Here is a 26,276-nt window from a genome sequence, read left to right as displayed (position 1 = left end):
GAGTGTGAGAGTGGCAGCGTTCCAACCCCCTGATCCGCCCTGCTCTGTGGGTGATAGAGGGCAGCGCACAACCCCCTGATCCTCCCTGCTCTGTGTGTGACAGGGGGCGGTGCAAACTCCCCTACCAGCCTACTCTGTGCGTGACAGGGGGGGCTCCCCCAACCCCCCTGATGGGCCCCTGCTCTGTGCGTGACAGGGGGGAAGCGCCTCAAAACCCCTGATGGGCCCTGCTCTGTGCGTGACAGGGGGGGAGCTCCCCACCCCCCAGATCGGCCCTGTGTCTCTGTGTATGAACATGGTACGGAGCCCCCAAACCCACTGAATGGCCCTGCTCTGTGCGTGACAGGGGGTGGCGCTGCAACCTTCCCCCATCGAACCTTGGCCTGGAGTGGTGACAGGGGGGTGGTGCCCCCAACCCCCCCATCGGCCCCTAACCCTGGAGCGTGACTGAGGGTGGGCATCCGGAATCCTCCCAAATCCGCTCCTGCTCTGTGCATGGATAAGGGAGGTGGCGGCCCAACTCCCCAATCGGCCCCTGCTCTTGAAGCCCGACCAGGGGCTGCACCTAGGGATTGGGCCTGCCCTTCTGCCACCCGGGAGCAGGCCTAAGCCAGCAGGTCATTATCTCCTGAGGGGTCCCAGACTGCGAGAGGGCACAGGATGGGCTGAGGGACCCCCTCTGCCCCCCCCCCCCGAGGGCCCAAATTTTTGTGCACTGGGCCTCTAGGCTATATATAAAAGGCTAATATGCTAAGTGTCCTTCCCACTGTCTGACCGGTCGCTATGATGCGCACTGACCACCAGGGGGCAGACACTCAACACAGGAGCTGCTGTGACACACACACTTGCCATTTACAGAGAAATGGCAGCAGGGATCTGGCTGACAAAGCAACACTCGACTTCCCCCAAGTGGGACACAGGTCCCGCCACCACCCCGGAGCAACACCCCACCAAATCGCAGCCAACACTGCCAAGACCCCATGGCCAGCCCGTAATAGGTCACTGTGGGCGCCAGGTAATGCCATCACGTAGCAACTAGCCTCCTTACAGTTTTTTTTAGCACAGGAACACGACTTGCTTTATACCCAGATGGAAACATTTACACTTTAACCAAATGTCTGTGAAGTGTTTTCCTATGCTTCATCTCATTTGATCCTCACAGAAGTCCTGGAGTAGGTAGATAGGATACTCGGTGGAATTCTATTTTCTTTCCATTAGCCAGAAAATGGAGATTTAGAAAGCTTAGAAACTTGACCTGACTGAAAAGAAGTTAGAAATGGTGGAAATGACTTGAAAATGACTTCAGGTTTTCGCACTGTGCAGAATATAGTCAAACACTGCTGCAGTTAAATATTTTACCCTTTGTTCTCCCTGCATGATCTACAATAATAATCTGCTTTGTGTTGTATTTACTGCTGTGTTGCTGACAATTACCTGAAAGAGAAGTTGGGGTGCTTCACTGGGCTGGAAAAAGTTTAGCTAAATCAGAAAGCAGGTCTAATTAAGCAAGTTTATTCTATAACTATAAAAGGTTAAGTTGATTCGCACATGTGTGATACATATAAAGCTCTCGCTGGTACCAGTCGCACGCCTGTGTGTTTCCATCTGTCATTGTTGATCGTGAATTTGATTGACACTTCTGTTATAGAGAAAGGGCGAATAGTGATGTTAAAATATTTCTTCTAATTAATTTCTTTTCTTTGTGCACAAATTCGTGCACCGGGTCACTAGTTTAATATAAAAAGAGTGACCCAACTTTCCCCAACCCAGCATGCCCTTCCCTCCTACTTTGCTTTTGGTCCCCGGAATTTAGCACCATCTGACCAGTTTATTAGCTGGTCCTCTGCCTCCTCTCCCCCTCCACATCATGGAGGGGGGGGGGGGGGGCTTTGTTGTCTTTCAGGCACCATCTCTAGCACTTACAGCAATGCCTGGCACACAGTCCATGCTCAATGAATGTTTGTGTTCCTCTACAAATTAACTTACAAACACAATGCAATCCCAATCAAAGTCCCAACTTGATCTTTTGTGAAATGCAACAAACTCATTAAAAGATTCCTGTACTCCTACAGATGGAGGTTGCACAACATTATGAATGTACTAGATGCCATTGAATTGTCACTTTAAAATGGTTAATTTTCACCTGGCTGGTGTGGCTCAGAGATTGAGTGTCGACCTGTGAACCAGGAGGTCATGGTTTGATTCCCGGACACAAGCCCAGCTTGCAGGCTCCATCCCTAGCAGGGGGGTGCAGGAGGCAGCAGACCAATGATTCTTTCTCAACATTGATGTTTCTATCTCTTTCCCTCTCCCTTCCTTTTTGAAATCAATAAAAATATTTTTTTAAAATAAAGAAAAAATAAAATAAAAAACAGTATAATACCATTACACATCTATTAGAATAACTAAAATTGCAAAGACTGACGACAGCAGGTGATGCAGGGTATGAGGGAATGAGAACATTTACATTGTTGGGAGAGGAAAAGAGTACAACCACTTTGGAAAACATTTTGAAATTTCTTTAAAATTAAATATATACTTCCCATCTGAGGCAAGCATTCCACTCCTGGGAATTTACCCAAAAAATAAAAGCATAAATGTTCATAGCATCTCTGTCTGTAATAATAAAAAACTGGAAACAACCCAAGTATCTATCAACAGATGCATTGGTAAATGAATTGTGGGCTAGCTATACAATGGATTACAGCTCAGCAATAAAAATGAGTTAACTTTTAAGTCATGCAACAATATGGATATGTCTTAAAATAATTGTGTTAGGTAAAAATGGCCAGATAAAAAAGGGTATATACTATATGATTCTAGAAATGCAAATAGTCTATAGTGTCAGAAGCCAACCAGTAGTTACTTGGGTAATGGGCGGGGGGGGGGGGGGGGTATTTGTCATAAAATGGGAAATGAGGAAACTTTGGGGGAAGAACCTTGAAAAACATGAGCTCAGTGAGAGAAGCCAGACACAAGGGCACAGTGTGTGATTCCATTTATATGAACTGTCAGAACAGCCAAGCCTTCAAAACAAGATGTGAATTTGTGTTGGGTGGGGGGGGGTGCAGAGGGGAGGGGGAAGTGACTGCTGATGGGGAGGGGTTCCCTTTTGAGACAATGAAGATGTCCTGGAAATAGATGGAGGTGGGGGTTGCACAGCATTTCAGATGTATTAAGTGCCAGTGAACTGTCCACTTTAAAATGATTAATGGTTAATTTTATGTTATATGAATGTTCCTTGATAAAAAAAAAAAAAATAGAATGAATGGTGAGAGTTGAACAAAACACACATATGCCCATCCACCCCCTTCCCCATGTTTAACACTTCTCCCTCCGGGCCACCTTCTCTGGCCCACCAGAATTTCACCAGGTACTGGGACCTGTACCCACCCTGTCCACACACCCCTCCTAGTGGGCCCCCAAACACCCCTCCCTTTTATGCCTGGACCCCCCTGGAGGATCACTGGGCTTGCTGCACAGGTTCACTGGCTGGCAGTCAGAAGGAGCCCTGCTTGAGGGAACAAAGAGCTGACACCTTTGTTAATGAACAAAGGGCATGCTCACAGGGCGAGGAGGTGGAGGGAGTGGACCCTGCGACTGCCCTAGTGTACAGATGACAAAGCTATCTGCCCAAGGCTCATCAGCTGGCTCATTGGATGGGAAGTTCCTCTCCCCACACCCGGGTCTTCCCCTTTGTGACAGCTGGTCTGCAAGGATAGCCCCACAAACTGGGCCCTCCCAGTGTTCGTGCCCCCTCTAGCCCACCTCCCCCGCCCCCCACACACACACATGCACTGAACCAGCAGAATGGGGCAGAAAGTGATGCTGGCCCAGTTCCTGGAGGGTCTGAGCTTTTGAAGTTTCAGCTGCTTCAGCTCTGCACTTAGGGGAGCCTTGAGTTGCCATGAAAGGCAAGTGGCCATCTGCTTAGGTGGCCATGTGGAAAGGCTATTCGGAGAGGCACGTGGAGCGGGGGAGGCCCATTATCCCAGCTGTCCCCCTAAGGCACCAGGCATGACAGAGATATTCCTGATGGTAATGTCAAGCTAGCCCAGCCCCCAAAGGACAGCAGCCACCATCAAGTGGAACAAAGAGCTGGTAGCCACACTGGCATACAGACACCTAGATCAATGGAACAGAATAGAGAGTCCAGAAATAAACCTACACCTTTATGGTCAATTGATTAATGACAAAGGAGGCAAGAACATACAATGGGGTAAAGATAGCCTATTCAATAAATGGTGTTGGGAAAACTGGACAGGTTCATAGAAAAAAATGAAACTAGGCCACTTTCTTACACTATGTTGAAGAATAAGCTCAAAATTTATTAAAAACTTAAATGTAAAACCTGAAATCATAAAACTCCTAAAAGAAAAGATAAACAGTAAAATCTCTGGCATAGCTCTTAGTAATATATTTTTTTAGATATGTCCCCTCAGGCGAGGGAAACAAAAGAAAAAATTAAACAAATGGGACTACATCAAACTAAAAAGGTTTTGCACAGCAAAGGAAACCATCAACAAAATGAAAGGCAATATACTGAATGGGTGAAGATAGCAATGATACATTTGATAAAGAGTTAATATACAAAATATATAAGAAACTCATACAACTTAACACCAAAAACAAGCAATTTATTTAAAAATGGGCAGAGGACCTGAATAGTATTTCTCCAAGGAAGACATATGAAAAAGATGCTCAACATCACTAATCATCAGAGAAATGCAAATTAAAACCACAAGGAGATATCACCTCACACCTATCAAAATGGCTATCATCAACAAATCAATAAACAACAAGTGGTGTGAGAATGTGAAGAAAAGGGAAGCCTTATGCATTGTTGGCAGGAATGCAAACTGGTGCAGCCATTATGGAAAACAGTATGGAGGGTCCTCAAAAAATTAAAATAGAACTATTAGATGACCCAGTAATCCCACTTCTAGGAATTTATCTGAAGAAAACAAAAACACTAATTTGAACCAGAGGCATGGAAACATGGAACAGAGTGACGAATCTCAGAGGGAAGGGGGAAGAGGGATGGAGAGAGATTAACTAAAGATTTTACATGCATACATGCATTACCTATAGACACAGACAATAGGGTGGTGAAGGCCTGGGTGGGGCAGGAACCAGGTGAAGGGGGACAATGGGGGGAAATAGGAGAACATCTATAATACTCTCAACAATAAAGATTTAAAAAATTTTAAAAAACATATTAAAACTTAAAAAACAAAAACACTAATTTGAAAAGATATATGAACCCTATGTTTACTGTAACATTATTTACAATAGCCAACATATGGAAGCAACCTAGGTGCCCATTGATAGATGAGTAGATAAAAAAAACTGTGTTATGGAGGAATCACAATACCAGATTTCAAGTTATACTACAAAGCTACCATAATCAAAACAGCTGGTACTGGCACAAGAACAGGCATATAGACCAATGGAACAGAACAGAGAACCCAGAAATCAACCCAAGTCATAATGCTTACTTAATATTTTATAACGGAGGCAAAAGCATACAATGGAGTCAAGATAGTCTCTTCAAGTTTTCTTGGGAAAACTGGACAGATACATGCAAAAAAATGAAACTAGACCACCAACTTACACCATATACAAAAATAAACTCAAAATGGATAAAGGACTTAAATGTAAGACATGAAACCATAAAAATCCTAGAAGAAACCATTGGCAGCAAAATCTCAGACATTTCTTGTAGGAACATGTTTACAGATACATCTCCTAGGACAATGGAATTAAGGAGAAAATAAACAAATGGGACTACATCAAAATAAAGAGCTTCTGCACAGCAAAAGAAACCATCAATAAAATAACAAGAATGCCCACTCCATGGGAGAACATATTTCCCAATGATAGATCCGATAAGGGGTTAACCTCCAAAATCTATAGGGAATTCATACAACTTAATAAAAGGAAAATAAACAATCTAATAAAAATGGGCAAAGGATCTCAATCCAGGGGTGGGCAAACTTTTTGACTCGAGGGCCACAATGGGTTCTTAAACTGGACCGGAGGGCCGGAACAAAAGCATGGATGGAGTGTTTGTGTGAACTAATATAAATTCAAAGTAAACATCATTACATAAAAGGGTACGGTCTTTTTTTTTTTTTTAGTTTTATTCATTTCAAACGGGCCGGATCCGGCCCGCGGGCCGTAGTTTGCCCACGGCTGCAATAGACACTTCTCCAAAATGGACATACAGAAGGTCAAAAGGCATATGAAAAAGTGCTCAAAGTCACTCATCATCCGAGAGATGCGAATCAAAACAACAGTGAGGTACCACCTCACACCTGTAAGAATGGCTATCATTAATAAATCAACAAACGACAAGTGTTGGTGAGGATGCGGAGAAAAAGGAACTCTCCTGCACTGCTGGTGGGAATGCAGACTGGTGCAGCCACTGTGGAGAACAGTATGGAGTTTCCTCAAAAAATTTAAAATGGAACTCCCATTTGACCCAGTGATCTCACTTCTAGGAATATATCCCAAGAACTCAGAGACACCCATCAGAAAGGATATATGCACCCCTATGTTCATAGCAGCACAATTCACCATAGCTAAGATTTGGGAACAGCCTAAGTGCCCATCAGCAGATGAGTGGATTAAAAACCTGTGGTACATCTACACAATGGAATACTATACTGCTCTAAAGACTCTTACGATTTGCAACAGCATAGATGGACTGGATAGCATTATGCTTAGTGAAATAAGCCAGTTGAAGAAAGATAAATATCACATGATCTCACTCATATGTGGAATCTAATGACCAACATAAACTGATGAACAAAAATAGACCCAGAGACATAGAAACATCGAACAGACTGTCAAACCTCAGAGGTAAGGCAGGGGAGGGTGGAGTGGGGGAAGAGATCAACCAATAAACTCATATGTATATATGCATAATCCAAGGACACAGACAGGGGAGGGTGGAGGGGGGGAAGAGATCAAGCAATAAACTCATATGTATATATGCATAATCCAAGGTGAAGGCTTGGGAGGAGGGGGGTGGGAGAGGACAATGGGGGGGGAAGGGGACAATGTAATACTTTCAACAATAAAGATTTATTAAAAAATTTTTAAATAAAATAAACTGTGGTACACATATACAATGGAATATACTCAGCCTTGGAAAGGAATGAAACTTTGCCATTTGCAGTAACATGGGTGGACCTAAAGAGTATTAAGCTCAGTGAAAAAAGTCAGGCAGAGAGACAAATTCCATATGATTTCACTTATATGTGGAATCTAAAAACAAAATAAATGAACAAACAAAATAGAAACAAACTCACTGATACAGAGAACAACTGATGATTGCCAGATGGGAAGGGGTTGGGGAATGAGTAAAAAAGGGAAAATAGATTAAGAAGTACAAATTGCAGTTATAAAGTAATCACAGGGATGTAAGTATGGCATAGGGAATATATGGTAGTCAATTGTATGGTGTCAGGTGGGGCCCAGACTTATGGGGGGACTGCTTCATAAGTTATATAAATGTCTGACACCTGAAACTAACATAATATTGAATGTCAACTGTAATTGAAAAATGTTTCTAAACTTGGAAAAAATAAAATGACAGTAACATTAAAAAAGGGGGGACCCCCTGCAGCAACGTCCCCCTGGTCCCACCCATTCCATTGCTACTCCTGCCCCTTCACTCCTTGCTATGGGCGCCCACGAGACAAATACGTCAACCTCTTCAAAGTTGTCCTTATCAGAGATTCCAGTGTTGGAAAGAATTATCTCTTGTCTCAATTTACTTGAAACAAGTTTAATCTTGAAAGCAAGAGCACCACTGGAGTAGAGTTTGCAACATGAAGCATCCAGGTTGATGGGAAAACAATGAAGGCACCGATATGGGACACAGCTGGGCAAGAGCGATTTTGAGCTATCACATTAGCATACTGTCATGGAGCTGTAGGTGCCTTAATGGTTGGTGACATTGCTAAACATCTCACATATGAAAATGTAGAGCGATGGCTGAAAGAACTGAGAGATCAGACTGATATTAACACTGTCATCATGCATGTGGGCAATAAGAGTGATGTGCGTCATCTCAGGGCAGTTCCTACGCACGAAGCAAGAATTTTTGCCGAAAAGAATGGTTTGTCGTTCATTGGGACATCAGCTCTAGACTCTGCAAATGTAGAAGCTGCTTTTCAGAGAGTTCTGGCAGAGATATACCGCACTGTTTCCCAGAAGGAAATGTCAGACGTGAAAATAACGTCTCCACGCAACAATGCGGTTCCTATCCATGTTCCACCAACTACTGAAAATAAGCCGAAGGTGCAGTGCTGTCAGAACACGTACGGAATTTCTCTTCTCCAGAGAAGGCTGTGAGAAGAGTCCATTTCCCAGGTCTGCGATTTAAACATTTTTAATTCTTGTGGTCACTTTTGTGTTTTATTACTTTCTCATACTTAATGAATTTTCTAATTTTTCAGTCTTTTGATTTTAACTTTATAAAATCATCCATTTGTCTCAAATGACTGTAGCTTTTCTTTTCTTTTTCTCCAAAATATATTTTTATTTATTTCAGAGAGGAAGAGAGAAATAGAAACATCAATGATGAGAGAGAATCATCCATCGGCTTCCTCCTGCACGCCCCCGACTGGCATATGCCCTTGGGGAGCTCCTAGGTGTGCAGTGATTGACTTCCCTGATAACTGAAAACCCAAGTGAATCTCAGAAAGATCCAAATCCTAGGCCTCTGCTTAGGCAGCGTGTGACACCTGCAGCCAGCCTCATAGCTCCTGGCCCACTGCAGCTGACCATGCCTGGGCAAAGGAGAAAACCCCAGAACCTAAAAACAAGAAAACCCTGCTCTCAGTCCTGGCCAGGTAGTTCAGTTGGTTAGAGTGTCCCCCTGAAACACCAAGGTGTGGGTTTGATCCCTGGTCAGGGCACATACAAGAACCAACCAAGGAATACATAAGTGGAACAACAAATCGATGTTTCTCTCTCTCCCTTACTCTCTCTCTCTCTCTCTCTAATCAAAGAATTTAAAAAAGAAAACACTTCTGTGATAACTCCTTCCTGTCAACCACCATGGTTCCGTCTCTTTGACAGGACGTCTTGGCCAGCTCAGGTACACCCACAGGGTGCAGAGGGAAGGCCTTGTACCCCAGAAGGTAGGGCACCCTCTGCTCCACCGTCAAGGCCCCCATATCCTGGCAGCAGCCCACCTCCCAAGCCTCAACCCCCCTCTGCCCCACAGAGAACTCAGCTCCCAACATGCTGCCTAAGGCCTAGACTCCAAAACCCCCCTCAACCACCTTCTCCCAGTGGGGGCAGGGTCCCAAAACCAAGCTTTACCACCTCCTGGAAGCCCTCCTGGTACACCCACCTGCTTCATCCCCTCCAAACATCTTATATCAGGAGCCAGCTTCCTGCCAGCCAGACATGGGAGCCCGAGATCCTGTATAGGACCCTGCATGGGGCCCTGGGTGTTGCCCAGCACTGGGTTGCATGGAGCCAGCTGATGACGAATATCCAGACCACCTACAAGGATGTCAGTGATGTCAGTGAGGTCACTGCCTCACAGAGGCTATCGGGGCCCTGGCCACCCCATTCAGTGATGAGGAAAGAGGGTCAGAGAAGAGCCTTGTCCTCCTCACCTAGCAGTTAGGATGTATATTAATTATATTTTCTGTATTCTTTTTTTAAAAATATATTTTTATTGATTTCAGAGAATGGGGAGGGAGACAGAAACATCCATGATGATGAGATTCATTGATCGGCTGCCTCCTGCACACCCCACACTGGGGATTGAGCCCAAAATCCAGGCATATGCCCTGACCTTGAATCAAACTGTGACCTCCTGGTTCATAGGTCAATGCTCAACCACAGAGCCACACCAGCTGGTCTATATTTTCTGCATTCTTGATGCTCTGGCAACTGGGGTCTCCCTAACCAGGGAGGGACTGTTCCTCAGGGTTAGCTAGTTCCTGGAGATAGCAAACAACTCAACTTTAATGTGCAAACCAACCAATCCAGAGCCATTATGCCCTTGCCCTGATCACCCCAGGACCAGGTGCCAAGTAGGGACAGTATAGTATAAGTGCCTGACAATAAGCTTTTGATGGCTGAGGCATCCATTTCAAAAGACATCCAGCTTGAATAAATATAATGCCAGTCTACTAGCAAGACAACCCAGATAGGAATCACGCTGCTCCCACAGAAAGCCCGGGTGACCTAGATAACTGGCCACTTGAGTGACCTTGCTCCTCCCTCCCGCACCCTCATTCCTGCTCTTATGCTTTAAATATACCAACAGAGAACCCAGGCAACCCTAGATGACTCACCCTCCATCCCTAATAAAGGCAGAACCCCCAGGTTGGTGCCATCCCTCACTCCCCAATCACGCCGAGTGGCCCTGAGCCTGCCATGTAAGCTCCAGGACCCATGAGTAAATCTTGTTCCTTGAAGTTCCCTGGTGGTTGCTGCTGAGGTGCATCCTGGGATCATACTAAGAACAAGGGCCCAGCAAGCCACAACACTGCCTCTGGTCAGGGAAATGTGTTGAGATAGCACACAAGACCCAGGTGTGTCTCAGGCCTTCCTAGCTTGTGCGTCACTGTCAACAGGCTGACGCAAAATAGACAGTGCCTGTGCCGAGCCCACTGGAACTATTCAAACTAGCAGTCCAAGCCTGCTAACCCTGCCTCACCCCTTCCTCTGGTGGGAACCACAGTCGCGGCTCTGGCCCCTTTCTCTCCTCCCTCTGCCTCCTGACTGCAGGGGGGCCCTCCTCTTAGGGAGTTGTATTTCTTTTCTTTGTTAATCCTCACTCAAGGATATTTTTTCCACTGATTTTTGGAGAGTGGAAGGGAGGGGGAGAGAGGGAGAAACATCAATGTGAAAGAGACATATCAATTGGTTGCCTCCTGCTCTACCCTGACCAGGGCCAGGGATTGAACCTGTAACCCAGGTATGTGCCCTTGACCGAGAATCAAACCCACAACCTTTTGGTGTACGGGCCAATGCTCTAACCACTGGTAAAACAGTGGCCAGGACACAATGTGTCTTTTCTTTTTTTATTGATTTCAGAGAGGAAAAAAGAGATAGAAACCTCAATGAGAGATAACCATTGATCAGCCACCTCCTGCATGTCCCCTACTGGGGATTGAACCTGCAACCTGGGCATGTGCCAACTGGGAATCAAACCATGACCTCCTGATTCATAGGTCAATGCTCAACCTCTGAGCCACACCAGCCAAGGACAACGTGTCCTCTCCTGATCTGTTGGCCTCATCATACCTGGATAATAAAACCTACATTTTAAAATGCGGTGGAGCAGAAACCAGCCTCCATTTCAAAGAGGCAGCCATGATAGACAGGGATCCTCTGGACTCCAGGAGGCAATGCCCAAGCTCTGCTCTCCTTGAAGAAGCCTGTGGGTAATGCAGACTGCCCAACCGCCCCTGCTCTGGGTCCCAGGAAGCAAGAAGCAGAATGGCCACAGAGGTGGGCTGCTGCCCAGACTGCCCGGGCAGAGGGAGACAGAGGCCCAGAAGCAGGCAGGTGATGCAAAATAACTTTAATCACTACGCTCAGACGGGGCAGGGCAGGAGCAGTGTCTATGCACAGGCCACCCTGGAGCGGCCTGGGGCCAACCCCAGGTGGGGCATGTTCTGATCCAGGCTCCCCACATTCAGGGGCTGGGTCAGGCACATCCAGTCTCCAGGGTCAAGTCCACAGGAACTCAGGTCTGCAGGACTATGGTCAGAAGAACCCACATCTGAGGCCTGGTGTGCCAGCAGCCACATGCATGTCCCCACAGCTGCCACACTCAGGGCCCCAGCAACATGATGGCAAGAGCTCATCCTCAGAGCGGTGAGGTCTTCCTCTCTGGCAGCAGTAGGGACTCCTTCATGACCACCAGCAGCCCTGGCGGGTACAGGAGCCGGGACAACACAAGCAGAGTGGCGGCAACCAAACCTGCACTTAGCACCACTGTGGGGAACAGACAAATGGACTGGGTGAGGGAGTGCAAGGAGCCCCACACCCACAAAGATCCTAATGCATGGGGACTGGGGTCTGCATCCTGTCCCCTCCCCAAGCCCCAGCTCCTAGGAGCAGCCGCCCCAGGCCCAGGGAAGTAGAAGTGGGAGGGCCTGTGCATACCAGCAGCTGCAATAACCCCATAGGCACTTCGATTTTCAGACTGGACTGAGTCCTGGTTCCTGACAAAGGTGGCTGTGGCATTCCCGAAATAGGTGACACTCTCCAGGGTCACAGGGGTCACAGACATGCCTTCCTGGAGGGTCTCAGTTCCTGCAATAAATCCAGGCATTCATTAGCTGGGGAAGGGGTGTGTGGGGGTGTGAACAGGTGTTCCATGTGCCTGAGGGAGACCTTGAGGCTCATCCTCCATCCCAGACTGAGTGAGGTTGGTGAGCACTGGTGCTAGGAGTGACCTCTCACTGCCCCCAAAGGTATGCAGACAACAGCAAATGCACAAGCCCACACTCTCAGCCTGGTCACACACGGAAGGTGTCAGACATCCTCCTCTAACGACCAGCCCTCCCCACTGCTACAACCATGATGAGGTCCCATGGCACATACCACAGCCAAGCTCATCACTGGAGTCAGGACAGTCTGGGTGGCCATCACAGAGCCAGGTATGTGGGATACAGGTGCTGCCCAGCAGGCAGTGGAGCTCCCCTGCCGGGCAGGGCTGGCGGCTACAGTTGAGAAGGATCTTGTCGATGCCATCGGGGCAGTCATCGATGCTGTCACAAGAGCAAAGGCTGCCCTCGGGCGGTGAGCACTGCCCATCCTGGGTGCACGGCTCTATCTCTGGAGTACAGAGTCAGTCAGGTCCCTAACGCCCCCACAACAGGGCCCAGGTACTCCCCACAGCCCATCCTCTTACAAGCCTCCGGGTCCAAGACCACACTAACTCCACCTCCCTGTAAACTCACCTCTTCTCAAGCCTGAGACCCAGACTTCCCTCCTTACAGCGCTCCCACCCCCACCAGGCCCTATCCCACCGTGCTCCCTGAAAGCCACAACCCTTCCACAAGCATCACCTCCTGTGGCCCCATCCCTGCAAGCCCCACCCCAAGGTGCGACCACTCACTGCACTCCTCCTCATCGCTGCCATCAGGGCAGTCCTCTTCACCATCGCAATGCCAGAGGAGGGGCACATAGTGGCCGCTGATGCGGCACTGGAAGCCTGTGGGTGAGCCTGCAAGATGAACACAAGTGAGGCCTGGGAGGCCTGAGTCTGGACCCTCTCCAGAAGTCTAGTAGTCACAGGCTGCGAACACCAGGAGATAGGCCAGGTCCCGGGGCGCTGGAACTATATTGGTGGTCACCCTTTGCTGAGGACCTACTATATGTGGGGCTTGAAGCCAAAGAGTTCACAGCCTCACCACAAGCCCTACTGGGCAGGTTCTATTGTGATCCCCATTCTAAAGAAAACACTGAGATGTAAGGCCAGAAGCAGCAGAACTGGTGGCAGAGTCAGGGTTTGAACCCAGGTCTCACTGATACTGGAGTCATTACCAAGCTCCAAATGGTCAGATGGTCTCCCCAGGACTCTCTCCAAACCGCATGGTTAAACAGACTTGGGGAGGCGCCATCTCTGAACCTGCCCTGGATCAGGCCCATGGTCAGGGTCAGCAGGGCCCATGACATCCCACCTACTTAAGAAAGGGGTAAAAGATCAGCTTAGTCACCAAACTCTGTCAACTTAGATCCTAAATTCCTCCAGATCTGACCACGTTCCTATCTTGAATGTGCTACCTCGCCAGGCCCCCAACCTCATCTCCATTTGGACACTGGAGAGCCCTCAGAGTCCCATCATTTGGTAACCCACTTCACCTGTCCTCTGCTCAAAGCCGTCTCCTGGCCCACCCAGCCTCTCACAACCAAATCCTGCCTCCTCCATGTGACCCACAGGCCTAGCTCAGCCCTGAACCCTTCCTGGAACCTCGCTTCCTCCCACGTTTTCCTCTTCACAAAGCTCCCTCTGTCGTGGCCTCCTCACTGCTTCACCAAGAAGCCTGGCTTGTTCCACCTCAGTGCCTTGTCTGTGCTGTTTCTTGGCCCAGTATACCCTTTCCTCCCTCCACTCTGTACCTGGAGATTTCCTCCTCAGCCTCAGATCTCACTCTATTTCCTGGGAGGGGTCTCCTGTCCCTCTCAGAGACTCCTGAGGTTCTGCTTCCCACTTACAACACCCTCTTTAAACTGATAGGGACTAGACTGGACACTCAGTGTGCCAGGACCATGACCGTGTGACCGAAAGCCCAGGGGGTGCCTGACAATACGTGAACACAGGTCACACTCCGGTGAGATCTGAGCCTTCCTGGACCCCTGACAGCAAGGGCTGGGCTGTATGCCGATCGGGAGGAGCACAAAAGGAACTGGAACCTGAGTTTGAGGGACAGAGCAAGAGAGTGAGTTCTAGGGCTTCCTCCTAGATGTAGCAAGATGGGTGGCAAATACCTGGCTTGGCCCCAGCCTCGCCCCATTTGATGCTGGTCCACTTGCCCCTTCCACTTTTACTCACAGAGGCCTGAGCCTCCAAACACCCCACTCTCCACAGCTGGCTCTTCTGCAGACCTCCAGGCCCAACTGCAGCTGTAGGCCACACAGTCCTTGGACTGGGTGGAGGCGGGGAAGAGCTGTAGACAACCTGGAGCTGGCTTCCTTCCCTGCCCAGGGGGGACTGTCGGCATCCAGGCTCAGCTTCCTCCCGGGCCTGGCCAGTCTTGGTCTGGACAAGCAACATCTCTCCCTGACCTGCCGGAGTGTGTGTCCCCATGTAAAGTGGGCAGCAGAGCAGAGTGGACCCACCTCATTAGGGTGGGGGACCAGACCAGTGACTCCTCCCAGCCGTGGTTTTCTTACCTGTAAATGGGGCAGTGAGGAGTCCCTACCTCAGTGTCCTGAGGAGACTGCTTGTATGTAAAGGTTTGGTACTTGGTTAACATGAGTCCTGCCTTCCTTACAGGAACCTTCAGCCTGAAAAGGCAGGGACTTTGGTTGAGGTAGAGGACCAGATCAGAGGGGAGCCCACGTGTGTGAACTTGAGCTCACAGCTGAAAGTCAGGGGCACCTTCGCACACACGGAGGCCACTCTAACCCTCCCAGCTGCCTCTGGGAACCTGAGACAGCCGCCAACATCACATCGGCCGGGGGTCACAGGGAGGGGGACCTTTCGTTCTCTAAGGCTAGAGGAGAAAAGTGCAGAGATTGGGTGGGAGGATGGCCACCGAAGAAACAGCCACAAGGCCTCAGCTCAGACGGGAGGGTTTGGAAGACGCTGCTGCTGCGGAAGGTACCAGGTACCAGGTGACCGACCCCGCAGCGTTAGAGGTCGGACAACCAGGGCCTGCGGCGAGCCCGCGCTGGGCTGCAGGGCTGAAGGACGGACGGCTTGGAGGTAACAACGGGTGACGATAAAGCAGAGCAGGTGCGGGGTGTGAGCAGGGCCAGCGCACGGTAGTGAAAGGCAGGCAGTGAACTCTTCATTGGTGAGGACTCGCACAATTTCCCAGCGAAAGAGTCAAGAGCCACATGCAGGAGGAGTGTCCGGACGGAGTGCGGCGCAGCCAATAGCGAGGCGGTGCCGGCAGGGACGAAGCTAGGCTGCTGGCCAGGCGGGCGCACGGGCAGCGCGGAGCTCACTCACCTATGGTCTGGGCCCGGGACCGGGTCGGGGCTGCCTCCAGGCCCAGCACGAAGCCGAGCAGCAGCTGCAGTGTCAGGCCCAGAGCCGCGGTCCGCTGCGCTCCTCCCAGTGCCATCCAACCGCTCAATGCGCCACCCACGCCCAGCGCTGGCCCGCGCGGTCTGGCTCCGGAGGAGCTCAGATTCCCGCGCACGCGCCCACCCGCCGGGGGCGGGGCCCGAGCACAGAGGTCTGGCTGCTAAGCCTACCGTAAATCTCCGAATGCGAGGGGACCCGCGATTTGGCTCTTTCGCACTTTTCCCTGTGATAAGGTACAGCGAAAGGTACAGAGGGATGGAAACCAACTTGTTGACGTCTACTTACAACATGTAACGTTCTATGCCGCAGTGTAGGTACTACCTATCGTATTTAATATGGCAACCACTCCCCTCAGACACGCCCCATCCTCGCCTTCTAATCTTTTGTGCACCTGACACCCTCTTTACTGTATTTCTTTCGTGCACCCGACACATTATCTATTTACTTATTTTGGTTTAGTGTCTGATTCCCAACTGAAATGTCAGGCCTAGGAGCTCAGGAATGCCGTTCTTGCGTCCCCAGTGCCTACTACCTAGTGGGCTTTTAAATATAAACATCCTGGCTGGTGCCATTTGGGGGCTCAGCCCATCTGGTTATCTAGATGACCTAATAAACTTATAATTCCTTTAAAAAATAAACATAAACATCCTGTCCCTGGCACCTGGGTGCGCTCACGCTGTCTCATTTAGTCCTCATGTACCCAATAGGGAAGTATTATTCTTCACTTCTGGAACAAGATCTGTGAAGGCAATCCTTGGGTGTTCACTTCTCACACTCACCCAGAAGGCACATAACAAGCCTTCTGCAAGCTTTCTAGTCAATCTGGTTTCTGTGTTCTCTTCTAGAAAATATTTTCGCCTACAGCTCTGTCTTCAGAAGCAGCAAGTCCCACTGCCAGCAAGACCTCATCCAAGCAAATCACTGTCCTTCAGCATTATGCCGGATATGCAAGTATTGACCACCCTGTTTCCTGTGAAGCTACACTATAGCATACAGATTTTCACAGAAAGGGTTCTGTTTGCCAGTTGATGGCACACTTCACTATTTGAAAATGTCGGAGGTTATAGCTGCTTTTGGAGTAGTTATACTTTCTGATAATAATCTCCCAGGGGAAATGGGTAAGAAGCAAAGATGCAAGGGTGCAGAAGCAGGTGGACTGAGTAGCAAATAGGACTGGGGGCGCGGGGGAGGAGAGGGGGAGGAGTGCCTGGCCTTAAGGGCTGTTGGAGGCTTGACAACAGTGGTGACCTCACAGGATCAAAGGAGCTGAGATCATGGATAGGAAGCATTCAGAACTGTACCTAGCACACAGAAAGAGCTCAGGTGTCAGACCTTCCCTATTTTACTCCCTTGCCAAATCTCAAGTCTGGGTCATAAAACTATTCTGAAACCTTCAATGGCACATCTTGCCTGGGGTCTTCTGAAGCCCTCCAGGGTTGCCCTCCTTGTAGCTTCCACATACCCTGCTCAGCCTTCCTTTCCCTCCTGACCGTCCTGAGTCTGATTTATCATTTACCCCAACCAAATCCCCACCTCCTCCAGGAAGTCTTCCCAGGTTTTTCAGCCTGCGGGGCTCCCTACCTCTAATGAGCTTTTAGCATTTGAGATGCCCACACTGAGCCACTTATACCTCCTGCCTGGAACTGTGACCCTTTCCTGCTTCCTGCCTTGCTCTCCACTTCCACTCCCCTGGCGCACAGCTGATCTTAAGCTTTGCAAAGGCTGCAGGGTTCTTTCATGGGGCAGCCATGCCACTCCCCCACTTGAGGTCACTGTGTTGCTCCCTGTCACTCCTGCAGCCAGACTGGGGCCACTTTGTCTTGGCTTTTACTCTCCTGCTCATTCCTCCACAGGTACAAGCCCCTTACTTACCTTGGCTGACTCTACCTCACCCCCTGTACCCCCATGCCCTGAGCAGAAAGGTTTCTGGCTCAGGGAGGCCTTTCCTCATCTGTCCTGGGTGAGCTTTACCTGTGAGCCACCTTGCTGTCCTCTGCCTTCCCTGCTGAGCTGCAAGGTGGTCAAAGTAAGGCAGGGGCCACAGTGGGAGGGTACCAGCCAATGTCCACATGAGCAATGGCTTGGGAAGCTCTTGAGAGAGATAAGTGAGCAGTATGTCTTTGGCTCTGCTGTCTTCTCAGTCAGAACCTCCCCAACCCCCACAGGCCCTGGAATCCAGCCCATCACTCTCAGGGATAGAACCAGGCCCTTGGAGAAGGGATGGGATCTCTCTAGGCCCCCTGTACCATGTCATCCATGTCTGTGACATGTCACCCTGGAGCCCGAGAACTACTATTCCTCTCTGTCCCTGGAGCACTGACAGAGTTAAGAGATTTGGCACCAACTTCACCCCGAAATCCAAGTAAACCCAGTGTCACTTTAAAAGTAAAAATGGCCCAGCCGGCATGGCTCAGTGATTGAGTGTTGACCTATGAAATAGGTCACGGTTCAATTCCTGGTCAGGGCACATGCCCAGGTTGTACACTTGTACACTTGGTCCCCAGTAGGGGGCATGCAGGAGGCAGCCAATCATCATTGATGTTTCTATCTCTCTCTCCCTTTCCTTTCTTCTCTGAAATCTATATATATATTCACATACATACACACACATATATATACACACATACATACACACACACACACACATACATATATATACTTTTTTTTTAAAGTAAAAATGGAAGTGATACTAGAGAGCACAATATAATATATTTGTCATAAGTCAGGTCACGTTCTCCCAGAATGGAAGACAAGGAGGGCACAGTCAGGTGGCCCAGAGCAGTATCACAGATAAGGCTGGTCCTGGGACAGCTCCCACTTCTGTATGGGAGGAGCTGGTGTCACCGCCTTCTTCTCAGTGGCTGCCAAAGCTGAGCTGGAAGAGGAATGATATCTTACCATTTGCAACAACATGGATGGACTAGAAGGTATTAAGCTCAGTGAAATAAGTCAGACAGAGAAAGACAAGTACCATATGACCTCACTTATATGTGGAATCTAAAAAACAAACAATAAAAGGTACAAACTTCTATTTATAAAATAAGTAAGTCCTGGGGGTGCAATGTACAACATGGTGACTATCCTAGATAATAAAAGGCTAATATGCAAATTGTCCCCTCCACTGGGAGTTGGACTAGGGGGCGGGGCCAGCTGGCCAACCAACCACCCATGGCCCCTCCCACCAGCCAGCCCCACCCCCGATCCCCCCACCCTGATTGGAGGCAGGGCTGGCGGGACCCCACCCATGCACAAATTCGTGCACCAGGCCTCTAGTAGTTAATAACACTGTATTGTATATTTGAAAGTTGCTAAGAGAGAAGATGTTAAAAGTTCTCATTACAGCCCTAACCGGTTTGGCTCAGTGGATAGAGCGTCAGCCTACAGACTGAAAGGTCCCAGGTTCAATTCCGGTCAAGGGCATGTACTTTGGTTGCGGGCACATCCCCAGTAGGAGGTGTGCAGGAGGCAGCTGATCGATGTTTCTAACTCTCTATCTCTCTCCTTCTCCCTCTCCCTTCCTCTCTGTAAAAAAATCAATAAAATATATATATTTTTAAAAAGTTCTCAGTACAAAAAAAATTTGTAACTACGTAAAATGACAAACACTAACATTTGCAATATATACAGATATCGAATCATTATACTGTACACCTGAAACTAAAGGACCCTGGAACTTTATCTGATTTGCAGAAAACCCACCCCTGCCTTCGGCCCTAACCCCTACACTGGGGTAGGTGGGGATTAAATGCGTTTGCAGATGAAAAGCTCCTGGCCGCATGGTTCCCAACACAGCTGATGCTAGGTAAATGGGACCTTGAAAAGCAGAAGCGAGAGAACAGGCTGGCTGTAGGAGTGTGTGGCATCCTCACCTTTCTGCTGGCTTGCCTGACACCAGCGCCTTCTGTGAGGACATGACAATGGAAGGTGGTGTGGCTTCCCTGCGGCCGTCACGGGTACAGTAGTAATTGTTGGAGAGCTTGTGGCTGGGGCCCACAGGGAGCCTGGGAGGAGGCTGAGTTCTGAGGAAAAAGGACATCAGCATTAAAGCAAAGCCATATTGCTCTCACTGCCTGGCTGGTCACCTGTGTCACTGGGACAGGCTGCAGGCCAGGGGTATCCCTTGGTACACTGTCATGGAGGGACATGCCTGGAGAGGGTCCAGAGCCTAGAAGCAAGTGGCAGCCCAGGCTTTGGATGTGAGAGCTGGGTCTGCTCCATTGCAGGTCCCCTACCTGCCCCAAATGGATGAATGACCTTTTGTGAAACCCATGGAAGGGGTAGGCCCAGTCTGAACACCTGGGACTGTTCCCACCCTCCCCATGACCTCACTTCCACCTGAAGATGCTCAGGAAATGAAGAAGCCAGGTTGTGAGGCTCTGCCCACTACCTATCCAGTAGTTAATCAGTAAAAGCTTGGGCAACAAGCTCCAAACATAGCTCATTCTGAGGGGCTTCCTTCCCAAAGGCCACACTACACAACTGGGTTTCCTGCTATTTCAGAAACTCTCTGGAGCAATGGTTGCCAACCAGTGGTCCATGAGGTCCGAAAGGTTGGCGACCACTGCTCTGGAGAACCCTGCTGGGATCAAGGCTTATAACTCAAAGAGCACCTTGTATTCCAAGCCTCCCAGGCCTCTGCATTTCCTGTCACCTCATGGTGGCTGCTGCCAGAAAGGGGGGTGAACAGAGCTCTGTTCTGGGCCTGAGGTGAATTTACAAAGAAGCTGGAAGCCTGAAAAGGAAACCCTAACCTCAAGAGGAGCTTCCCTAGAAAATACAGCAGAGAGGGAGGGCAAAATGATAGGAAAAATCTTTTAAAACTGGGCTTTCATTCAACCATGTTTTTAAACAAACTTTTTGTCTGGTAATCATTTTGCCAGGATTTAAATTTTTTCTTAATACAAGTGATAGTCATTGTGTATTTTTTTAAAAAAATAAATACAGATAAATAAATTTTAAAAATTTAACATTCAAAATAATGTCCTGTGTGGCAGTTAGAATTTGCTCAGGCCCTGGAGTAGAGATGATCTCTGTAGGAATGGCCATAGTTTTCTGCAACCTAACACAGAAAAGATATAACCAGTGCTGGCCCTAGCTGGTTTGGCTCAGTGGATAGAGAGTCGGCCTACAGACTGAAAGGTCCTGGATTCGATTCTGACCAATGATTCTCTCCATTGATGTTTCTTTCTTCCTCTTTATTTTTTTTAAATCGATTTCAGAGAGCAAGTGAGGAGAGAACAATGGAAACATCAATGATGAGAGAGAATCACTGACCAGCTGCCTCCTGCATTCCCCTCACTGGGGATTGAGCCCACAACCCGGGCATGTGCCCTGACTGGAAATCGAACGGTGACTTCCTGGTTCATACTGAGCCACGCCAGCCGGGCTCAGCCAGCCGGGCTCATCGATGTTTCTTTCTCCCTCTTCCTCTCCTTTCCTCTCTGAAATAAAAAAAAAACCAAAAAAAAAAAAAACAGTGCTGAAAGGAAAATCCCAAATGAATCACTAGGGGGCACCATTACCCTAAAGACACTGAAAATTTTACAAGTTTCCTCAACTAGCCCAAACCCTGGATGGAAAAGCAATTTAAACTTTTGAAATTAGGAATTAATCACACCATTTAGGCATTCACATAAATTTGGTTACTTTAATGCTATTTTTTCTTCCTTCACTGCCAACCCTCCAAGACTGCCTTACCTTTGCCTGCCACTGACTTAATTTTATACCGCTATCCCCTTTCCTACCTGTGTCTGTCACACTGGCCTCCTTCCTGCTTCTGGCTCTGTTGGGCCTTACAGCCTTCGTGCTTACTGTTCTCTCTGCCCAGGTTTCTTCAATAATTATCCTTTGGCTCTTTCTCATCATTTAGGTCAGTGGTTCTCAACCTTGGCTGCACATTAGAATCACCTGGGAATCTTTTTAAAATCCTGATTTCTGGGCCTCATCCTCTGGAATTTGTTTCTTTGTTATGGGGTGGGGCCACAACATTAGTAACAAAGAAACAGAATTTCCGGAGGATGGGGCCCAGAAATCAGGATTTTAAAAATATTCTCAGGTGATTCTAATGTGCAGCCAAGGTTGAGAACCACGGATTTAGGTGAATCAAATGTCAATCCCTGAAAAGAAACTTTTCCTGACCCACATGACCCAAGGTAGTAACCCTCCAGATTACTCTCATTTATCTTTGGAGCATTCCAGAATAATGTTGTTGTTTTTTTTGCCTGCTGTGTTTTTCTCTACATTTTTCTCTCCTAGGATATGAAGGAATGAGGACCAGAACTTTCCTTGTTTGCACTGGTCTCCCCAAGGCTGAGGACACGGCAAGGGCTTGTAAATATCAAGCAATTTTTGGACATCAATGAGTTGAAATCAAGACAAGTCTGGGTTCAAGTCCCAGGTGTCACTTCCTAGCTTCTGAATGGCTTTAAGCAAATGATTGTGTCTCCACGCCTCAGTTTTGTTTGTCCCCCCCCCCCCCCCCCCATCTATTGCTTGGGAATGATACCACCAGCGGGCAAGGCCACACTGAGGACTGCAAATCACAACGATCCCCAACCAGAATTCACGGCCAATCGGCTGTTTCCAAGAGCAAGTCTACGGGGTAGTCCGGCAAGTTTAAAGGCAAACCTGTCTTCACAACCTGCCAGGAAGCTAGAGGCAGGATTTTGGCCAGGGCTTCAGGGTCTAAAGCAGTGGTTCTCAACCTTCCTAATGCTGCGACCCTTTAATACAGTTCCTCATGTTGTGGTGACCCCAACCATAACATTATTTTCGTTGCTACTTCATAACTGTAATTTTGCTACTGTTATGAATCGTAATGTAAATATCTGATATGCAGGATGTATTTTCATTGTAACAAATGGAACATAATTAAAGCATAGTGATTTAATCACAAAAACAATATATAATTATATATGTGTTTTCCGATGGTCTTAGGCGACCCCTGTGAAAGGGTCGTTCGACCCCAAAAGGGGTCGCGACCCACAGGTTGAGAACCGCTGGTCTAAAGGAACACGGTTTTGTTTTTGGTGGAAGAAGGACAGAACAGGGCGGGGGCTTGAGCAGCGAGCGGGGCCTGCTCACCGCTTGGCGATCTCCTGGTAGCGCAGCTGCAGCTTCGCCTGCAGGTTTTGCTGTGGGAGGAGGAAAGGAAGGTCAGCCAGCAGGGCACCCGGGAGGGGAGAGGGACAGCCAGGGACAGACATGAAGGGAAGGCAGAGACGGCCCCGTGGAAAGGAAGGTCGGGCCGGGACCACCAGACCCAAGGCTAATGCGGTCAGGAACTAGGGAGACGCAGGTCTCCGGCCACAGGGCGGGAGTGGAGGTGGGTGTGTCCCGGGCTCCGGCCTCACGGGGTCCCGGGCGGAGCGCGGGCCTGGCCCCGGGAGATCTTGGCACCGAGGCTGCCGGAGCCAGGGCACAGGAGAGAGGGACGGAGCGGGTCCCGGGCGCACGGAGCGCGCAGCCCCCACCCCAGCCCAGCGCGGCCCCCCGCCCGCGCACCCCGGAGGCCCAGTTCCGCAGCGACTGGATGAGCCGGGTGGCGGACGCCATCTCCCCTCCGCGCTGAAGGACGCCGGCAGCAGAGCTGAGGCGGGGGCTGTTGGGAAATGTGTGTAATCTCGCGAGAGGGGGGCGGGGCTAGGACGGCGTATAAAGACGCTCCCCAAAGCACGTGACTCCTTTCCGCCCGACCGTTGCCGCCATCATGGACACGAGCCGTGTGCAGCCTATCAAGCTAGCCCGGGTGAGAAGGGCGCCGGCGGGGCCGAAGGGAGGCCGGTGGGTTGGGGCACCGGGCCCGGCGGTGCTGACCTCGCTTCTCTCCACCAGGTCACCAAGGTGCTGGGCAGGACCGGTTCCCAGGGACAGTGCACGCAGGTGAGGCGTGGGCCCCGGGATCGGAACTGCCCCTCGTGGAATCCGAGAACCGTTTGTCCCAGGTTCCTGGAGTCCGAACCCCCCCCAAGGTCCTGCCAGTGGGTCTGAGCTCCAGGGAACCCCTTCCTCTTGGCTCAGCGGTCTCAGTGGGCCCGGTGTGGCTTCACGCCCTGCCGAGTGTGGACCCGTCCGCAACGGGCCCAGAGCGGCAGCCTCCCCCCATGGTGGCAGCTTCTGGCGCTCGGGAGCTTTGTTCGCCAGTCTCCGCCTTTTTGGTTTTCCTCCCGGCCCAGGCCTACCTGCCAGCGAGCCTCATCCCCCTTTCTGTTTCCCTGGGCCGGCCCCTTCACGCCCCCTAAATCTAGATCTGCTGCCCACCCCCGTGGGTCCCGTAGGTCCGCGTGGAGTTCATGGACGACACGAGCCGCTCCATCATCCGCAACGTGAAAGGCCCTGTGCGCGAGGGCGACGTGCTCACTCTGCTGGAGTCGGAGCGAGAGGCTCGGAGGCTGCGCTGAACTGGTGCCTGGTGAGTGCAGTACCGGGATGGGGGGACTGAGAGCCGGCCCCGTGAACTCTCCGGCTGGTGGCGGGAGGCTTTGGCAAGCCCTGGGTGAGGGCTCTTGGAGGAGGAGGATGTAGAAACGGGCTGCAAGGCTGGGAGGGAGTTTGCCAGTTGCTGGGAGGCCTGTCAGCATCTCATGCTTGGGTCTTTTTACAGGGTCCTGGCTGTCTGGGTGAACCACATGGCCCATGGGGAAGATGCTCCACTGTTAATAAAGCGTTTATGTAAATTCGGGTTCTTGTCTGGGGTCACTAGGCTTACAATACCTTCTGGTGGGTCACTGGCCCCTTTGCATTCTGGAAACCTGAGGGAGGGAGGGAGGCTCTACCCCAACAAGGCATTTTCTTTTTGAAGAACGGAAACCAAGTGTCTATATGTGCTCCTAGAAAATGATACAAGTTCAGTTAGAAATGTTTTATTTGTTAGGAAAGGTCAATCCTTCGCCACCCTGCCCCTATCCAGGTCCGTTGTGCGAGGCCGCTCACTGAGGCTGGGGGTCCTCTCCATTATCGCTGCTTCCTCTTCGACCAGGCGTGGCCGTGGGAGAGTCAGGGGGTGACTGGTGAGAAAGGTGGTGGAGGTCATGTCACAATCTCTTGTGGACTTCAGATGCCACAGATTCAAGGATGCTTAACTTGAGGAAAAACTCCTTCACAGGAGCCAGGCTGCCTAGGTTTGAATCCTGCCTTTACCCCATCTGACCTGGAAGAGGCACTTAACCATGCCTCCTTTCCCACATCTCTATTGGAAAGAGAGAATGGGCAAGCTGATGTAGCTTTGAGTATTACCTCTCTCCCCTTGGAGGGACACACTGGGTGTTCCCTACCTGCCGGCTGCTGGCAAACTGATCCAGTCTTCATTTCTGAAGCTCCTTCTTGCAGGGGGCCTGCATCCTCTTCCCCAACCAGGCTTAACTACAAAGGGTCCTAAACTCCTTTGCTATGAGCCTCTTTGGGGGCAATAACTCACAGAAACTCTACCAGGCCTCCTCTGATCATAGATCAGGTCCCTTTCCCTCTGCAGGCCTCAGTCTCAATCTATAAAATTGAGAAAGTGTCCCACCCACATAGGAGATGAAGCCCCCAGATCCCCATCCTACTATTCCCCTGAGGGAGTAGGAAGGGGAGACCTTCCTAGAGCATGCTGGGTATCCTTGCACAGTGTGCAGCTGTAAAGTTTTGTTGCTTGAGGTTAGAGCTACACTCACCGGGGGACCAGGCTGGCCTGAACTCAGGTGGGCATGCAGCAGAGCAGCCACCTCATCCTGCTCAGCCTCCAGAGCCATGGCCAGGGCACTGGTGCCCTCCTGAAGAAAAACAGACAGTTAGGTCACTGAACCAAGGCATGGGTACCCTGCCTACCCAACCAGCCCATCCACAGTAGCTCACATTATCCAGGAGGGCAGGATCGCAGCCTGGCTGGGCCAGTAGCAGCCGGACAGTTTCCAGGTGCCCGTACTCGCTGGCAAACATCAGTGCTGTGGCTCCGTCCACATCTTGCACATTGACATCTGCCCCACATGCTAGCAGGGTTGCTACCATGTCCTGTCGGCCATGGCTGATGGCCAGCATGAGGGCTGTCTGTCCTGTCTGTGGAGTGGGGAAGACAGGACTGGGTGGGCTTTAGGGGAAGGGAGGTAAAAATCAGGGTTGGTTCCTGAATTGTAAGTATCCACGCACCTGGCTGGCCTTGGCATTGACGTTGCCCATTTGGAAGAGTCTTTGGACCACAGGGATGTCCTCATGCCCAACAGAGGTGAGTGCAGCTAACATTAGGGCTGAGTAGCCTGCTTGATTCTGGCAGTCAACCTTGCAGACTCCTAAGAGTAAGGAGGGGATCAGTCAACTAAGCCTACACCCCTAGCCCAACCTGGTTCACTCACCTCTCCCAGTCTCGGGTTCATCTGCGTTACAGGTGGTCCCCATGGGTCATGAATTGACTCCCCTTTGCCTACAAGGTTCTCCCACCAAGAGCCATGTGGCTCCTCTCACGTTCAGTGTTCTGCCCTCTCTACCTTGCACTCAATAAGGGATGTTTATTTTTATGGCTACAAGCACCATCATTGTTCCCTCAGAGAACTGT

The 26,276-nt window shown here is 49.9% G+C and overlaps 4 protein-coding genes and 1 pseudogene across 6 annotated transcripts in view; 2 read left to right on the top strand and 3 right to left on the bottom strand.

The window, feature by feature from the left end:
• Positions 1-4,546: 4,546 nt before the first annotated feature.
• On the top strand, positions 4,547-8,364 carry LOC102431964 (annotated as a pseudogene).
• Positions 8,365-11,546: 3,182 nt separating this feature from the next.
• Positions 11,547-15,868, bottom strand: CD320 (CD320 molecule). Its single transcript, XM_014447227.2, has 5 exons — positions 15,671-15,868; positions 13,109-13,216; positions 12,592-12,825; positions 12,151-12,300; positions 11,547-11,979 (listed from the first exon to the last, which is right to left on the bottom strand). Exons 1-5 carry the CDS (start codon positions 15,783-15,785, stop codon positions 11,852-11,854), a joined length of 735 nt encoding a protein of 244 aa, XP_014302713.1. The 5' UTR covers positions 15,786-15,868; the 3' UTR covers positions 11,547-11,851.
• A 2,570-nt stretch (positions 15,869-18,438) lies between these two features.
• On the bottom strand, positions 18,439-23,359 carry NDUFA7 (NADH:ubiquinone oxidoreductase subunit A7). The gene is made up of 4 exons (XM_006105004.3): positions 23,252-23,359; positions 22,832-22,881; positions 19,618-19,767; positions 18,439-18,623 (listed from the first exon to the last, which is right to left on the bottom strand). Exons 1-4 carry the CDS (start codon positions 23,300-23,302, stop codon positions 18,533-18,535), a joined length of 342 nt encoding a protein of 113 aa, XP_006105066.1. The 5' UTR covers positions 23,303-23,359; the 3' UTR covers positions 18,439-18,532.
• Positions 23,354-24,428, top strand: RPS28 (ribosomal protein S28). The gene is made up of 4 exons (XM_006105005.3): positions 23,354-23,495; positions 23,582-23,629; positions 24,025-24,158; positions 24,351-24,428. Exons 1-3 carry the CDS (start codon positions 23,457-23,459, stop codon positions 24,145-24,147), a joined length of 210 nt encoding a protein of 69 aa, XP_006105067.1. The 5' UTR covers positions 23,354-23,456; the 3' UTR covers positions 24,148-24,158; positions 24,351-24,428.
• A 161-nt stretch (positions 24,429-24,589) lies between these two features.
• KANK3 (KN motif and ankyrin repeat domains 3) overlaps positions 24,590-26,276 on the bottom strand; it is a 9,906-nt gene continuing 8,219 nt past the window's right edge. For 2 of the 3 annotated variants that reach the window (XM_014447220.2, XM_023746096.1), the window contains 3 exons: positions 25,874-26,013; positions 25,583-25,783; positions 24,760-25,500 (listed from right to left, as the gene is read on the bottom strand). In XM_014447220.2, the coding sequence (XP_014302706.2) occupies positions 25,189-25,500; positions 25,583-25,783; positions 25,874-26,013 (653 nt within the window). In that variant the 3' untranslated portion in view covers positions 24,760-25,188. The other variant, XM_023746098.1, reaches the window with a different exon arrangement.

Source organism: Myotis lucifugus, unplaced genomic scaffold (genome assembly GCF_000147115.1).
Source record: "Myotis lucifugus unplaced genomic scaffold, Myoluc2.0 scaffold_628, whole genome shotgun sequence".
In the NCBI taxonomy this organism is placed as follows: Eukaryota; Metazoa; Chordata; class Mammalia; order Chiroptera; family Vespertilionidae; genus Myotis; species Myotis lucifugus.
This window is presented reverse-complemented; position numbering and strand designations above follow the sequence as displayed.